Source organism: Perna viridis, chromosome 3 (assembly GCF_037379345.1).
Source record: "Perna viridis isolate PV_CMFRI_1.1 ecotype Kerala chromosome 3, ASM3737934v1, whole genome shotgun sequence".
NCBI classification, from domain to species: Eukaryota; Metazoa; Mollusca; class Bivalvia; order Mytilida; family Mytilidae; genus Perna; species Perna viridis.
The window spans coordinates 31,761,571-31,780,823 of record NC_142447.1 but is presented as its reverse complement, the minus strand read 5'-3'; the positions used below and the strand labels follow the sequence as shown (position 1 = coordinate 31,780,823).

Sequence of the window (19,253 nt, the reverse complement as noted above, 5' to 3'; positions counted from 1 at the left end):
GACGGACGCCAAGTAATGTCAAAAGCTCACGTGAGCTAAAAAGTGAACTTACAGTCGAAAAAGCATTGTGTGAACTCATTATGAAAATTTTTAAAATTGTATACGATAATTGCGTCTAAATTCTCTAGATTTTTCCTCTTTTCCCCATGAGCATTAAGACCATAACAATATCAAAACAGATTCACCAAATGTCCACGAGAACTATCAAAGTCAACTGATGTTTGGAACGTCAACAATCTACTAGTAGCATCCTTAACTGATCAAAGAATAGTTTTTTTGTAGGCAAGGACAAAGATTGCGTCAATAATTTAGTTTAGAATTTTTATGGCTGTTTCAATTACATCTTTGACATTTTTGTGTATTAGATGTTAGCATTTAAATACCACGGGAAATGATAATTCATGATTGTCTCTGGTTTTTAAAGTTTTTTAATGACTACTGAAATAGATTCTGGACCAATTATTCCCCTAGTCGGTAGAACTTGGTAAAGTCTATGTTATAAAACAAAGAACTAAACAGTACCAAGGGAAATATGTCGATCAAGAAAAAAATTTAATCTAATTACTGTCGAAAAGCCAGTCAGTAAAAACTGCAGGTAATTAGAATATTGTTTATTTCAAAGACATTAAAAACACCTTTCTCCATTCTTTACGTCTATAATTATCTTTTTTTTAAAAAGTAAGTAATTATTTGTGACATTTAGGTATTACTTAATATACATGATCATCTGTAAACAAAACATGTAAATATAATTTTAAAGTAAAACCAATGCAAACGCTAAACAAACAAAACAAATTGTTCTGGTTAGTTTCCTTATAATTGGCTAAATACGTTTTCTACTCATTTTGAGAAATTTGAATAATTATTATTAATTATTTGCATATAAATGAACACGTTTTCGAAAATATTTATATTCAACATGTAAATCTTCAATAAAAAATTGAAAAAAAATCAAATTGGTTTACATTTTTTTTAACTTAAAACATACTTTTATATTAATTTGGGGTAAAAAAAATACTTATGCAATATTGTGCAATTCTCAAAATATGTTGCAAAATGGGTATTCAAGAATAGTCAAAAGTACACAAATGTTTTATCAATAGACATTGACATATGGCCCTAAATTATATAAATTTATACTGTGCATTTAACATATTTACTACTGGGCATAATCTAACCATCTTATTTAGAAGACTTTTGCCTATTCGTCTTCTTGTATATATAGTATCCATAAAAATCTTAACCAACTCTTGATTCCCTCGTGTTTCTAAAAATACAGGACTAGGACGCTTACACTACCGGTGCATCCGATCCATGCTCCAAGTTGTTCATGGAGTCTGGGTCGCTCATTTGTTTTCGTTTCTTTGTATGTGTTATTTTGGTTATTTCATGTTATTTGTTGCGTGTGGCTGCTTTCTCTGTCTGGTCTTTGTCCTTGGAGTCTATTCTTTCGATTTCCATTTTTGGTTCCATTGACTACGTTTAAAGGTTTTAGTAGCAAGAGTTTAAAGTGTAATTTTTGTGAATGCCATATAAAAGTTAAAAACGATCATGTTACTGTAACACATTAAAAATTATCTTTGGCCAGGCAGAGTTTAATGCAAAAAAAATAATAATATTAAAATGTTTATCTTGTTTTTTTTTTTTTAGAGTCCCCCCCCCCTGTTGATTGACCTATTAGATTTAAATCAAGCCAAATAGAATAAATTCTGTCGATTACGTTAAGTAACTGCGTGAGTGATGACTATAAACTTATATTAAAACAATTATTTATATATTTATATCAAAGTTGAATTTTATCTCACCTTTTGGCAAGCTGGAGAGTTACAATCGTTGGCTTGATAGACATCATACATCTTGTCTTGTACACTAACATCAGGGGTCCTACCGTACTGAAATAGAAGTACAAAATGAAGTAAGTACCAGTTCATGTAAAAAAAATCAGGCCTTGCCTATGGTGGAGGTGATTCATGGTGTGGGGTAACTCAACGACAAAATTATCATTTTCCAAACTACATATGCTACATGTTTTTATGTAACAATAGTCCTTTTTGTATTTGGATCTGTATTCGTGAGAAAACTATACATTTATCTCCCACTGAAATAAATGAATTCAAACCAAATAAAACAGTCTATAAAATTTTTATCTAAAAAATTGATTGATAAACTAAGGTCTGTATCTGTTTATGAATAAAATCAAAAAGTGGTTTTTTTTTACATGGATGAATCATCCCCTTTCTGATTCTTTTTTTTTTGCTTGTAAATGAATTGAAATGGTATCAGGTTGACAAAGAGGGTAAAATTAAGCCTCTTGTTAAGACAAAAAATATTTTTTAATTTTATAACCTTTATTGGCCTTAAGCGTAGAAAGTGAAATGCAATTCAGAAACATACACTACATTATCAATGGACAAATGAGGCATGAAAAAAAAAATAAAAATGAAATGAACAAAATGAACACGTTCAGAAAAATTAGCTAACTTAAAAATGGGAACACTTACAGAATTTAAAGAAACAATGCAAAGGTAATGTTTTAATATAAAATATCTACAAATAAGAATCAGTGAATACAGTTGATTTTGTCGACGTTTATTCAACATTTGACAAAAATTACAAGGGTAACATAAAAAGCTCTTAGTTTAGAAAATAACAACCGGAAACCAGGATTAGCACGAACGGGGAACACAATATTCATAATCTGGACCATGTGACCAAAGGAATAGACAAAAAACATTGCAAATAGCACAAATTCACTTACAGAATACACACAGGAACGTAATGATAAATGAATAATTTGGACTCAACTTAAACTGTGATTATGGACGATAGAGTAAGGTCCTTCTTCTTTTTTAGAACATCCATGATGTCAAATCGAAAAAAAAAACAAATTAAATAGAACTAGGAAGACTACGACATTGTGAAAAAATTTGTTTTACGGTATCTCGAGATGCAGACACAATAACGAGCAACGAGTTCATGATGCTAACCGTAAAACTGAGATAACTTTTGCTTGAGGCAGCATAACATTGTTCCAATAGCTTTTTTGTAAGAGCTTACCACGATACAACAAACTGTAGCTTCGGCATAGCAGATATAGAGACTTCTAACACTTAAGGAATGAAATAAAACCAGGAAAGTGTTTTTTGGCTTTAAGTGAGAAACTTTCTTATTTATAGAAGTCGTCAGTACTTATAAATTTTATCTTAATATCCTCAAACCTAGTTTATTTTCATTTCACAAAGAGAAAGGGAAAGTAATGAAAGGGATAAAAGAAAGATTTATTTGGCAATACAACTAGCAAAACTGTTTGAGATTTTGAAGTTTAAATCAATTATTATATTCAGTTGTGTTTTATAAAAAAAATATTGACTATCTGGACTAATCCTTCATACAAAGTCTATGAATAATGTTCTCTTAATATCTTTATTTTATTGTTAACAATTCATCTCTTCGGGTTAATTTTGAGAATCGTAACTAAGTCAATTAAAATGTAATTAATACCTTATCAAAGTTGCATCGGGTTTTGATCTATAGATAGAGCGTTGACTTAGAAGGGTTTTTGTTCTATTTTCGGAACTCATAACGACTGCTGTTGTTGCTATTAATGATCTAATTACAAAGCTGAACATTTTGTGAAAGGTTTCTGCCTGATAGTGTTAATGTTCCTTTTAACGTTATTAATTTGACAATGAATGACACGAATGCGAAATAAACAGTCAAAAAATAAATATGACATCGATTGTATACTAAAACGTGTTGATTTAGTATACCCTATTTTTTAATTATTTTTCATTTACGGACTAGAACGATTAAATAATAGAACATACCCTGCTTTGTACAAGGCTGACGCGCTTATCCAAATTTGTAATGTGGTTGTTCACAAGAGCAAAAGTCAGCAGGTATGCTTACCACCCCTCTCTCCGATTCAAAGTTAGTCAGTCCTCATTCATGTATTTTGAGGAGAAGCAGCGACTAACAATTTGAAGTCATTATAACCCATTCGTAGAAATGAAAGTGGATTTAACTAATCCAATTGTATAAACATGTTTTAAGGATCAATTCAAATACGTTTAACAAAGAAAAAGCAACCAGATCCTAGCGTATTGCCGTTGAAAAGGTGAGGGGTTTTAGTGACCAGACCCTGGCGAATTGCCCAGTTGAAAAGAAGAGGCTGTAGGCTACGAATACTGTCTAAAATATAAACTTATTATTATTAAGAATTGTTCATAACATAGTAAAATAAATACGTATAAGGATAACGATTTTTATGGCATTAGTTCATTGTTATGACGTACAATTGAATTGCTGTGAATTATAAATTTTGTTGTCTTATTTTGATCATATTTACATCTAATAAAACACATGTCCTCAGACAAGAAACAGTTTTATTTTTTTCCGCATATGATAAACTAAGTAATAATGAATGTTAACTAAATAATAAGTTGCTTCGTAAATGTTAACACAATTTTCTTGTCAAAAATATGACCGATAAGTGACCAAAAAGTACAACATTGACAGAATATTTAAATTTTGGTAAACTTTATGCAGTTATCGTATCTTTGTCAAGCAAGAAATATCAGAATTTATATCACTATTTTTCATTTGTTATAGATCAAAAAAATATTTCGAATAATTATCGATAGCCTTTATCGCCCTTTCTCCTTTAGCGGCAAAGACCTGACGTTATTGATTACAAAGTGTACACATTTTTTTCACAATTTTAGATTTGGACTACGAAAAATGGTTGATTCATGAAATAAATATAAATTAGTGACTAAAAAACTGACGAACATTTCAATCTCTTATGTCTTGATTCCCGTACTTTTTCTATTGATTGAATCAATAGACCATGTTTATTAAAACTTTGGAAACTTTACTTTGCATTTGTTATGATGACAATGCTTAATACAGGTGTTGAGTTGTTCAATAGCCAATTTGTAATTTGTAAGGAAATGTTAACTCGCAAATTTCACTGACAGAAAAGCGACGGCTTTCGACATCTCATTATATATTGATCTTAATGAATATTGAGCAATGTCTTTTTGATGCAAGACATTTGAGAATACCATTACCACCCACAGAGCAATTATTATTGTCATTCCATTTTCTTTGTAAGAAATTGTTTAAGTCGGAAATCAAAAGTGAACGCGAGAAAATACAATTGGACTGATATTCAAACCTTCAATTTGAAAGGGACAAGAAACATAATTGAAATAATAAATGTATCGAAGAAACAAAACGAAAAAAGTATTTTACAAATGCAAATAACAAATCAGCAAACCGGAGAACGTAATCGTCCTCATCATTTCAGCATAGTCCCATGAATTGAAAATAATGCTAACATTTACCTTTTCGTTAAAAAAATATAATGATTTAAAAGTACAACTGGCCGGGAGGTTTGGACAGCTTTAGTCTATTAAGTATCATATTACAAAATACAACAAATTCCTATTTTATATAAACATTGCAAATTGTGGTATGCTGTACACATTTTTTAATTTGATCAGTAATTCCTAAAGAGGTTTCCATAAAAATAAAATATCTAATAAGGGGTAAATTTTAGATTAAATTGTATACAAGAAGTACTCAAAACCATTCATAATGCATTTGGAAGCACATTTCAGCTAGCAGAGGTTTTACCAAGAGTAATATAAAACATTTTCATCGTTTAAGGGTTCTAATATTTTGTAATAAGGCAAATTTTGGTGAATAATTTATAATGTCACTCCAGTTAGGTTGACAAGGTTGACAACTGTGCCAGTGAATACACTCGGCATATGGTCCACAAGCAATGACATTGATCTATTTGTTTTCAGTTTTATGTAAATATTGAAAAGTTCGTTTTGCTGTACAGGCTACGATATCAAATATTTGACAAGAAAAACGAAACTGTGTAAGATAACGAGTAAAGAAGTAATATCAGAAAAGGATATTGAAAGATAAGATTTCATATAAAAAGACAGTGACCATAAAAATAAATGATATTCAAGAATACTTTTACGTTAGTTACTTTTCTAGAGATAACCATTATATGCCTTTAGTGTAGTTCTCATTTAGCTGAATTTATATACACTGAACCAACTACTTGATTGGCATTTGACAGTTATAAATAAAATTGTACTCTATTTTTCACATAGCTTTTGTTTATGCATTAATAACGATGACCCTTTTCTATTAAGCCATAATCAAATATTCCATAATCAAAAAAGGCCAATTGAGAGAATTTTATTAACGGTAACATTTATTTTGATATAACAGATATGAAATAATTTTGTTAAGCAACTGCCTTTGCTTATTGGATGCAAATATGTGATAACGTTTTTTTAGCCCTCTACAACCCCTAATTAAATCAAGTGACATAACTCCCGGTATGAGCAGTGATGCATTTTGAAAATCTGATTAACTCGAACCGTAAAATATACACTATGAAATTAATGCTACTGTACTTAAAGTAAATACTATCTGAGTTTACAGTGTTCCCAATAAATTATAGTTTAACATGACATTTATAATTCAGTTAAATATGTAAGGCATTCGGTGATTCTTCTAAATTAAGTTGATTTGTACGCTTGATTACTGGTCGATTATTGAATATTTTCGTTCATTAATGTCTAATTAATTATTAAAGTTTTATCAATTAAGTCGTTATATTGTATAGTGTTTTTTCTCTCTCAAGAAAACCTTAAGTACAATGATAAAACGTCAGATACAATAAACATATATAGAACACCCCAAAATATATACTTAGCAATGAAAAACATACGAAGATTTGTCTCAATTGGAAAACGTGTTCATGATTACGAGTAGAGGTTTTCAAATTTTTTTTCATTTCACTTTTGAAGTTGATTTACTGAATCTTTCCATTGTCCGATTTTTACAGTGTGTCATAACGGTTTTTCACTCTTGGATACCATCGCGCCGAAATCTATATATATTAATTTTTTTAAGTTTTTTTTTTTTTAACATAGAAGCTGATATTTTGAAATAACAAATCATTTGGTTGACGTCTTGTTAGCTAACACTAAAAGATATTATTGTTCAAAATTATGTCTAGATTAGAGTTGTGCCTTAAATAACGTTCATTATATATACCTCAGGTTTGATTACTTGTTATTGAAGTTACAAACATGGACCAAATAAACTACAACATACACTACTATCTGCAATCAAGTTCAGTATTACGGTTTTTTTTTTTTTGTTGTTTTTTTTTGTATTTGGACATCGAACATTTACATATTTATTTGTACAAACAGACCTTTGCGAGAATGGCCACCGTGCATAAATAGCTGTTTAAGGCAAACAAAAACAAGGGGAATGCAACTGTAATACATTGAGATTGTTAGAAATCTTAGACAGCATTAAATGTTTCGAAGCATTAAATGTTTCGGCCCCGTGCAGGTCCGGGTGTTAAAAGAATAGGCCTGCAGCAGCGCTAAGCTTGTCGTAAAAGGCGACTAGATAGTGCTCAGAAACCTAGCCGGGGGCTAGGCGCTCTGTCTACAAAGCAACTGGGATGTGTGCCCCAGGTGGTGGAATGGGGTACCCCTGGCGTGTTACATGCTGGGGTTGTCAGCCTATAATACGGAAAACCTGACCGCAAACCATAGTGGTGCACCGTGTTGGGAAAGATGCCACGTTCCTCGCACGTTAAAGAACCCTGCTGTGGTATTCGATAGGAGTAGGAACCTTTGCGCTCCGCCACAGGAGGCTAAATTGCCCGACCTTACCCATCCCCTTTTTTCCAGTGGCAATCAAAATTTGTCCACCCTATTATCCTTGTGACCCATCTTTTTTTTTTCATTTCATGTTCATTTTATCATCCATTTCATGTTCATTGTCTGAATATAGCTGAAATATTGCTGCTCGGACGTTAAACCCCAACAAACAAACAAACATTAAATGTTTCGCCCTTTCAACGAAGGCCTTCAAACTGTTGGTCATGTAATGACCAATGTATATTTATTTAGAGTAACAAGTTTTAAGCTAAATAGTATTAGTCATAGGATGGCAAATCTTGATTGACATACAGTGGCCTTTTTACAAAGTATTAAAACTCCATTAAACTTGATTATAGAAATTTAAATCCTAACACTGTTCTGTATTTGTTGTGCTTTTAAAGGTAATCAATGAATCAAATTACACGATCCACCAGAACAATATGAAACAGAAGAAAAGACGAATATTTAACTAACATCTCGGTTTCGTTCATTTCGTATTACAATTTGAATACTTAAAAAATTCGAAAGAAACACAGACAGTTGTCTTGTTGAGAACAGTGATAAGATTACATGGTTTATTTTACTATTAAGTGCTATCAAAAGACTAATGTGCTTTTGTTTTGGTACTTTCATAATTACAAGATTAATATGAAGGCTCCTCCTGGACAAACGGTCCAAAAGAAGTTAGGTCATCACTTTGCCTTCGTGATCGTCTGTTGTCATCTTTCGTTGTCGTCACACTTCTAGTAAAAACTTTACCTCGGAAACCACAATTTTGTTTTATGAGAGTTTGTAACAAACATCCTTAGGATTTCTACTTGCTTTCAATTATCACCACCGAGATACGACCACAATAACATTTTACAATTTTTTTTTAAACTTACGAGGTTACAAAAGACGAAATCGTAAAACGTTTCTCTACTGTCATCGCCTTTGAAAAATAAAATTTGATATGCTGCTTTATTTCTATTAAACTTGTCATCATTTTTATAAGAATTATTTTCTATTATGAGACACCCTTAGTTTAATTATGTTACTGTATCGATGGCGACGGTAGACTATATCATCAATTCAATGAACGCCGTGAACGCCGTCAAAAGTATACAATATAAAGTATAACTCATTTATTATTGTTCAAATAGATAAATAACAAACTGATGTATTGTTAACCATGTACAAAACCCTTGTTTGACAAGTGGTATATGGACAATAATTACAGAAAAAAAAGTTCAGTACATCGTTTTACTTTCAGCTAAATGTCACTAGATATGGGTATAAGAAGCCGGTAATACAAAAGTTTTCATAAATGTTTAGGTCATAACAGTATATCTGTTTCTATCAAAATTGACATTTGATCATTCATATATCTCAGGTTACAACCCACCACTACCACTAATCTCCCTTTTTTCAAAATTTATATATACAATTGAACGTGGTGTAATCAAAACGGATGATACTAGAACGGAAATGTTTCAAATCTCACGACTTGAAATTGGTTCAATATGTACTCAAGAGAATAACAAATACGAACGGACTTATTCAATAATAAAATGGACAACTTAATATGTCGCGAACCAAAATTGTGTCACCTATTTATGAAAAAAATCCTAGATTGGAACTCAGCTTTCAATCCAATTTAACAGTATAATTAAAATCTTAAAAAGGTAAAATAATGTACTTTTTTTTTTCAAAAACTACGACTATCTAATGATTTGATTTCATCATAAACACTATTGGGAAAGATGCCACGTTCCTCGCACGTTAAAAAACCCTACTGTGGTATTCTCCCGGAGTAGGAACCATAGGGCTCCGCCACAGGAGGCTAAGTTGCCCGACCCTACCAACCTCTCCCTATTTCCAGTGGCAATCAAAATTTGTCGACCCAATTGTCCTTGTGTCCCATCCCATTTTTCATTTCATCATCATTTCATGTTCATTTTATCATCCACTTAATGTTCATCGCCTGAATATAGCTGAGATAATGCTGCTCGGGCGTTAAACCCCAACAAACAAACAAAACATATATGATAGGATAATATTGATAAAAATATATTTTGAAGATAGGCAATAAAGAATATCATTTTAAAAGTCCTTATCCACCTTGATCTTTTCATAGATTTCTTAGGTTGTGAAAGATTTTCTCCAGTTCCCAGGAAGTATCACGAACAACTCGGAGGGTCTCTACTGGGTCGTTAAAAATAGTAAGAAACTTTAAATTGATGAAACGTTTCATTTTGAAAGGATTACATGTACTAAATTTTTAATTCCTTTCCTTTTTCGTCTACCCCGGACTTGACATTTTATGAGCAACTTGGCGGTTGTTTCTAGAAAAGCAGAGGATGCTTACCCTACTAGTGCATCTGGTCCATGCTCCCAGTTTTTAGTGGAGTCCGAGTTGCCCGTTTACTTCTCTTACTTTGTATGTTTTATTTTAGTTATTTTATATTCTTTGTTGTGTTTGTCTGGTCTTTGTTCCTGGATTACATTCTTTAATGAGTCACAATATTCGGACGACGCCGTATTAAAGTCTTGAATGACGAAAATGGAAATTTTTGCGCTCATTCATTGACATCCGAAAAGGATAGAAAGAGATCTTTAACTTATGAAATAACCCATTTATTAAGACTCTTAAAAGTATTGGGTTCCGGTGTTAGGTCGATTTTTCTAAGACTTATTTTCCTTGAAAGTAAGCATATCATTTTTTGCACTTTATATTTTCAAATCCGTAATAGAAATACGTTTCCAATTAATAAAATAATCCATATCATTATCAGTACAAACATCTCCATTGGAATGAGGTACACGAAACGATGACTCCTTATCATAGTTGTTACCATTTCAAGGCATTTGTGGCCTATAATTCGAAAACTATAAAGTACAAAAAATTCAAGGTATGAGCATAAATTGGTCTAATAGTATCTGTAGTATGTGCAGTAAAAGAAATGACAGGTATTAGATAAGTCTACATGTATTTATAAAGTTAGTTGTACTGACTACTTAAATAAATGACCCCGTGCAGGTCCTGGTGTTAAAAGAATAGGTCTGCAGCATCGCTTAGCTTGTCGTAAAAGGCGACTAAATACTGCTCAGAAACCTAGCCGAAGGCTAGGCGCTCTGCTTACAGAGCAACTTGGATATGTGCCCCAGGGGGTGGAATGGGATACCCCTGTCGTGTTACATGCTGGGGTTGTCAGGCTATAATATTGAAACCCTGACCGCAAACCATAGTGGTGCACCATGTTGGAAATGATGCCACGTTCCTCGCACGCTCTAAAGAACCCTACTGTGGTATTCGCCCGGAGTAGGAATCATAGGGTTCCGCCACAGGAAGCTAGATTGCCCGACCCTACCCACCTCTCCCTATTTCCAGTGGCAATCAAAATTTGTCGACCCAATTATCCTTGTGTACCATCCCATTTTTCATTTCATCATCATTCCATGTTCATTTTATCATCCACTTCATGTTCATTGCCTGAATATAGTGAAAAATTGCTGCTCGGGCGTTAAACCCCAACGAAGAAAAAAAAACAACTAAAACACTGATGCGTTTTATTTTGTATTGAACATTGTAGAACTTCTTGGAGCTGGATTTGGCTTTTTTTCGATATTCTTGGTTATAAGCGCTTCTTGCATACATTTTTTCGACTAAGATTTTTCCATGTATGTGATTCCAATGTAGACAGCTGTTGAATATTTACTCTCTGAAACACGTATACAGCATATCGAAATTTGAAATGTGATTAATATTTTTTGCTTTAAAGTGGTTGAAACATGATCATCGCCATGATTTTATTCATTTTTTTCCAGACTGGAATGTTAAGTATAAGAAATTTCGGGAATTGACTTTTGCAAGTACAATGTAATTAAGTCAATTATGTAAATGATTATAATAAGTTTCCCTTTGAAAAGTACAGAAAATAGCAATTGAGAATTACGTACTAACTGATAAATTTTATTCTACTTCTTTTTTTCAAGGTTATTGTGTGCTTATTCACTTCTTATTTCACTAAAAAGCAGAAAACATTGTGTCAAAATACATTTCTTTCAATGAAACCTATTTACTCAGAACACATTTCCTTAAGTCATGCTTTAAGAAATATATGAGTTGATATTTTGAAGTAGTCGCAATATCCTATTTTCACGTTAATTATTTTTAAAAAAAGTAAAATCATTATATAATAAGCTGTTTGTAACTATATAAGGAAACTAGCTTGAATATGGTCGGATGTAAGGGTTCCTTTTGTATCAGGAAATATTGTTATGTAATGAACCATTTCAGTTTTGACCAACAAAGTTTTTTGTTTGCCTGCATCTGCATTTTCAGTATGTTCAAACAATATAATACGACACTGACAAACGTTGTGTACTAGAACAGACTAACTGCAACACCGTCTTACTAACTTTTCTGTTTCTGAGATGATGGAAGAGTAAGAATACTGGACAGTCGCAACTTTGTTTACAGCATCAACCTTTAAATTTTGTTCATAAATGAAGCCAGGGAATCTGTATTTGACAGTAATACAATGTAATTTAGAGAAACTGGCATATAGTAATTGTTTTTTTTTCTCTCAGACATGACAAATACTTCATATTATTATTCTTTTAGACAGCAGTCAACGACAACACAAATGATATATGCTGAATTAATTCTAGAAATATTTAACGTGTTATACTAGTTACTTCCTGTGTATTATTTATTGACATCTTATTGTATGAACGCATTCTACCCCTACGACAAAACGTTCTAAACTCAATTGCCCCGTGCAGGTCCGGGTGTCAAAGGAATAGGCCTGCAGCGCTAAGCTTGTCGTAAAAGGCAACTAAATAGTGCTCAGAAACCTAGTCGGGGGTTAGGCGCTCTGCCCACAGAGCAACTGGGATGTGTGCCTCAGGTGGTGGAATGGGGTACCCCTGGCGTGTTACATGCTGGGGTTGTCAGGCTATAATACGGAAAACCTGACCGCATATCATTGACTGATTGATTGATTGTTGAGGTTTAACGTCCGGGCAGCAATATTTCAGCTATATTCAGACGATGAACATGAAATGGATGATAAAATGAACATGAAATGATGATGAAATGAAAAACAAGGATGGGATACAAGGATAATTGGGTCGACAAATGGTACATTATGGTACAATAGTATATTATTGGAATAAGACTTTTCTCTTCCTAAAAGTCCCGTGCAGATCCGGGTGTTAAACGAATAGGCCTGCAGCAGCGCTAAGCTTGTCGTAAAAGGCGACTAAATAGTGCTCAGAAACCTAGCCGGGGGCTAGGCGCTCTGCCCACAGAGCAACTGGGATGTGTGCCCCAGGTGGTGGAATGGGGTACCCCTGGCGTGTTACATGCTGGGGTTGTCAGCCTATAATACGGAAAACCTGACCGCAAACCATAGTGGTGCACCGTGTTGGGAAAGATGCCACGTTCCTCGCACGTTAAAGAACCCTGCTGTGGTATTCGATAGGAGTAGGAACCTTTGCGCTCCGCCACAGGAGGCTTAATTGCTCTACTTTACCCATCCCCCTTTTTCCAGTGGCAATCAAAATTTGTCCACCCTATTATCCTTGTGACCCATCTTTTTTTTTTCATTTCATGTTCATTTTATCATCCATTTCATGTTCATTGTCTGAATATAGCTGAAATATTGCTGCTCGGACGTTAAACCCCAACAAACAAACAAACAAACATATTGCAAATTAGAAAAAAAATAATCTAAGAACAATAATGCAGCTCCGCGACACTTGTCAAACACTATTCACAGAAATGCGAATTCATTCATTTCAACTAAGTATCTTGATGTGAATGCAGTGAACCACTTTAAATTGAGACAAAAAAAACGATATTAACAAAATTATATTAAGGTAATAAAAAGCATCATAAAACATACCTTATATTTTTGTAAAAAACTATTTAAACACTTCTCAAATGAATGTATCTTAAATGATAGTTTATTATGGTTAAGTGCCAATTGATGATTTAACTTCATATTTTAAACATTGTATATTTGCAAGGGTGTTGACTGTTAACTCAGTATCAACTCATTTGCTTACAGAAGGCAAAACAAAAGCTGGAGATTCATTGAAATAAAGAAAAATTCAAAGTTTTGTTTCATGCATAGGCTATATTCATTGTCGATAGCTTGACATTTTCTATATTATTTGACTTTTTAGGACTCAGTTTCATCACCGCACTAGACTTTCATCAATATTTTACTTTATGTTTTCAGTACTAAGCGAAACGACGTATAAAGAACTAATTATTATCGAAATAATAGATAAATACCACTAAGTGTAATCGAAAAATAAAATTTTTGAACAATTTCCATGAACACAAACAAACTGGTTTGTCTCTCATAAAAAAGCTGTTAAAAGCAATATGATTCGTCGTCAGCTCAATAATTAAAAGTCGAAATGCATGAGTAGGTTGGTAGGTTTACCATGGATGATTGATTGATTGATTGTTGGGATTTAACGTCCGAGCAGCAAAATTTAGCTATATTCAGACGATGAACATGAAATGGATAATAGAATAAACATGAAATGATGATGACATGAAAAAAAAGGGATGGGACACAAGGATAATAGTCGAAAAATTTTGATTGCCACTAGAAAAAAAAGGAGGGATGGGTAAGGTCGGGCAATTTAGTCTCCTGTGGTGGAGCGCAAAGGTTCCTACTTTTATCGAATACTACATCAGAGTTCTTTAACGTGCGAGGAACGTGACATCTTTCCTAATATGGTGCACCACTATGGTTTGCGGTCAGGGTTTCAATATTATAGCCTGACAACCCCAGCATATAACACGCCAGGGGTACCCCATTCCACCACCTGGGGCACATATCCCAGCTGCTCTGTGGGCAGAGCGCCTAGCCCCCGGCTAGGTTTCTGAGCACTATTTAGTCGCCTTATACGACAAGCTTAGCGCTGCTGCATGCATATTCTTTTAATACCCGGACCTGCACGGGGCAGTTTTACCACGGAAAATGGTAATATGTCATAAAAGTAAACGAAGAGTTTAGTCTAAAGTCTCCCCTTTAGAATATTATTAGTTTGTTAATTTGTGGAACAAATTCAAAGATCAACATTAGATCTTACGCTGGAAAGAAGAATGAAAGGACCATCAAATTGTCATTATTTTGTGTTTAGAACGACTGCTGTAAATTTTGTTCACTAGATGTCGAGGAGAAGGACGCAACATTTGACCCACTGAAAATTGGATTTTTGTTTTTTGTGGGTTTTTTTAAATAACAACATTCAGCTATATCGTAGTTTGACGAAAAAAAAATCAAATAGCACCAACAGCAAAATAAAAATAATATTGTAACGTAAAAAACCAATTTTGCCCTATGTTATTGCCAATTATACTAATGTAACCATAGACTGTCATTCCTGTTATTAAACATCAAATTTTTGAAATAGTATCAGTATAATGGGTAATCAGCCACCACCAAGCATGATCTAATCAAACTCATATAGAACTAATTTTTAAACATAGGTACATACTTTAAAGTAAGAGACAAACAATTAAATTATGACCACAATTATTTCTCAAATGAAAAAAAAGAAACCATTATACAAATAAATTGCATTTAAGTCTGAAGAAATTTTGTTTTTACTCCCGATAGTCATACAAAATGATAAAATATTTCAGGAAAAGCTCTAGTTTTGGGACAAATAGTCATTTTATTAATACTGTGTTAATTCATCGATATTGACAAACAAACAGCGGCATCCAATATATACTATTTACTAAAAATATATTAGTACATATGTATAAGAATGAAAATGTTATTAAAGGCAAAAACAAAGTTTTCAAACTCTCGAATTCTGTTTTTTTTTTCTTTTGATAATTTTATTTTTAGTTATTTGATATTATTGGTATATATAAAGTATAACTTTTTAGTCTTCTACTTTTAAATTGTTTACGGGTTAGAATATCTAATGTGTTGATAATTTTTTAAAAGTCAATTCTTTGGTAAGAAAAAAACTGAAAAGATAAAGGTTTAAATGTTTAAAAATCTGTGAATAACCATACCGGATACACTTAGTACAAAAGACATTACAAAACGTACAACACAAAATAATTTAAAATAACACACAGAAAAAAAGATACTTAGTCGGTGAATGTAAAATAAACTTTTGCATTGTACAAAAATATGTATATTCACTTTAATTTAAGCAAATTAGCACTAATTTTTTTTTCATCAGATTACGTTGATAAATGTTTGCTTTTAGACAACAGTGAATCAAAGTTTTGGAAGACATGATAAACAAAATTAGTATCTTGACGAAAATCGGCATATAACGTCATATTATCATGGATACAGGTTTTACATCGGCGATTATCACAGTTAAACAAACTCATTACTGGGTCTGGGACTATATTCGTTTTATTTAGGGAAGAAAGTTAATCTATTTTTTTGTTCTGTTCTAATTTACGTATGTTTTCTTCATCATAGTAGGTTAACGAATTTTGTCTTTTAACGCGAGCTCCTAATTCATATACCTTGTTGTTATATCGTCCGTTCTTTATATATACTGAAATGTGACAGAGATAGATCATGATAGAATACACGACATACAAAGTTAGGTCAAATTTGGTAATTGATAAATAAAAAACTTAACTACAATTAACTATGATTACAAAATATATGTTTGGTGTCTTTTGATTTATAATCACCTTATGTATCATTATATATAATTACTTTTCTCATTGACACACATTAAACTGTACATAAATCATATTTTTGTTTGAATTTTTAGATTTACTGCTTAGAAAATGTATTGGTCTATTTATAAAACTTATTCTGATGCTTTAATGTGGTGAAGGTTTTTATTGAGTAATCAAAATACAATTTACTTTAATTATTAGAATGTAAAAAATTATGTTATTTTTTAGTTAATAAGAAATAAGTGCAGTATAGTTTTAGCGTATTTTACATGTAAAACATATAGTTTTGGTTAATTCTAAAATTTGTTGAAATTCTGCTATTTCAATTAACTAGCTCTGTTCAAATAATTAAAGTGAAAATGTTGACTGAAATTGCTAAAGGGCAAAAAGGTAGCATGTAAAATAATATTTGGATCTTGATTAAAAAGTGACAAGGGAATTCAGAATTAATTGTGTTTCAAAGAACTTCGATAGAAATAATTTAATTAATACCTGTTTAATATCATACGAATTAAATTCTAGTATTACTTATTGAACTTGTGAATGGTACTTTTGTAATAATCGCACAAGTTTAAAGTCATTCAACAATAGACAAATTTGTTTTTTACAATTCCATATGTGAACATGGGACCTACTGGAGAGGCAATCGTAGGCTTTGTTGCTTTTTTTATTCCCTACGACGAAGACGTTTATCTCAAGTAAATTTAGATTTCACGAGCTAAAATAAATTATATATATATATATATATATACCCAAAATGACCGGAAAATCAATGCCCACAATCGATTGTTTAGATGTTTAAAAAGAGTTTATTGAGAAAAATAGAAACATTTTTTTCATTGAAATTCTCCCAAATCATTTCAACCACCGACCAGAATATGTTCCTGGGTCAAAATGTTTATTTTATATACACAAAGTTCCTTTTAAATTTGCTATCAATAATTATATCTATATTTTAATAGTTTCGAATTTATTCAGTTTTTATTTCAAATTAAGTACTGTTGAATGGCGAAATGAGCAAAATTTTGGTATTTATACATCTTCGCTAGGCAACGGTTTCGGTCCTGTCATCCTCCCTTGAAAAGAGAGCGGGGCAGGCCCGGAACCCTTGGTAAGTAACGGTGGAATTTATGTAGCATGCCGTACAAAAGTTGGAAGTAATTTACCGGTTTTTGAAAATAAAACATGTTTGATGTTACTGTGTATATTCTTTGTTCGTTTTAAAGGACGTTTAAAAATAATGTAAAAAAATCACATACAACGTGAAAGCCGGGTTTTGATTGCATTGCACATCTTACGATAGCGTAATGACGAGGAAAGATTTGAATAGAAACCATTTTAAGTCCGAGCAATGTTAGAAGTTATTAAAAATTTTACCAAATTTAAACAAATATACGAAAGAAATTTATTTTCTTCCAAGATTTAAGTGTGAAATTTATGTAGTATTTTTTTACTCAACCTCAAGTGGCAATGTAAAACTCAGCAAGGCTCAGTTGTTTTCAACCTTTAAATTCTGTTCATTTGTGCGTAGAAAATTGTACGTTCAAAAAATATTTCTTGATTTATAAACTTTTTGTATGAATTTTACATATCACAACTCATATGTTATGCCAGAGCTTGTCATAGGAAAACTATGACACACTAAACAAATCAACTGTAACGATCCACGAGTCCATAATAACGACCGTAAAACTTCTGTAGTGATGACTTCAATCTTGTAGCAACATAACCCTGTTCCACAAACCTAACTATAAGAAGTCTGGCGCGATACAAAAAATTTAATTTGACCTCTATGGTATATATTTAATAACAGTTGCCATATTTCTTGTCTTAACGAAAGTCCAAACAAAGCGATTGTTAGAGACACCCTACGGCAAATTCCATGAAAGTTTAGTTATAATCCAACCAGTAAGATCCCGAGCAGATTTTCTTAGTTGGGAATATCAAATTCGTTAAAAAAGTCTATTCCAGGACCCATAACTCAAACATCCGTTCACGGATCGTTAGGAAAATTTCGACATAGGTCCATCTCACTATGTTGAACATTTTCATCCCTACCAGGTTTTACTTAAACCCAGCAGTTTTTGAATAATTTGCACAATTCTGCAATTTGACCTCAGTCTATGATCTATTTAGAGTAATGGTGGCCATGTTTTGTCAGATCAAATACCCCTACACATATGTTGTTGATATACCCAAAAGAGTTGGTTACAATCTGTTTAAATCTGAAAAAGTTAACGGACGGTGACAACGAAAGGCAACGACGACGGATAATGGACATACAATGACGGCAAAAGCTCACATGGCCTTTCTTGCCATGTGTGCTAAAAAACGCTTCAACATCTCAATGGGATAAGAAAAAAATGTCCGGAAAATTTTGTGTCCTGGATTTACCAGGCCTCGACCAATTTGTGGAGGGGCATAACATAACTAGACGTGTCGGTACAACACGAATGCCTTCGCCTACAGTACAATCAGTAATCCATCAAAAATCATCAATGCAGAACAGAACTCATCCTCTGTCTGTACATGTAACTCATCAATAAAACATCAGATCCACATTTCAAGGCATTAAGAAAAAAAGTGAGTGAAAACAAAAATGAACTAAGAATATTTGTAAGGAAAAAAATTCTAAATGAAACTGATGATCCCTTTTGGTACCGTTAACCAGAAAATAATAAATTATTAAAAACGTACTTAATCTGAATAGTAAGACAAGAGACCCAACTGAAAGTGATAACATGTGTCAACATTAAATAAACACATTCTCTGCACTGAAACTTTTTTTACACGAATATGGAAATTTCTATTGTTATATAAAAAAGATCAACAATATCATCAGTATTTATGCAATACTCTTA

General features: G+C 32.4%; 1 protein-coding gene across 1 annotated transcript in view; it reads right to left on the bottom strand.

Annotated features, from left to right (window-relative positions):
• The window catches only part of LOC148621870 (uncharacterized), a 110,619-nt gene that overhangs the window by 47,300 nt on the left and 44,066 nt on the right, over window positions 1-19,253 (bottom strand). Inside the window, exon 3 of the mRNA XM_088576667.1 lies at window positions 1,806-1,892. Within this exon, the coding sequence (XP_088432793.1) occupies window positions 1,806-1,892 (87 nt within the window). The remainder of the gene's footprint in view (window positions 1-1,805; window positions 1,893-19,253) is intronic.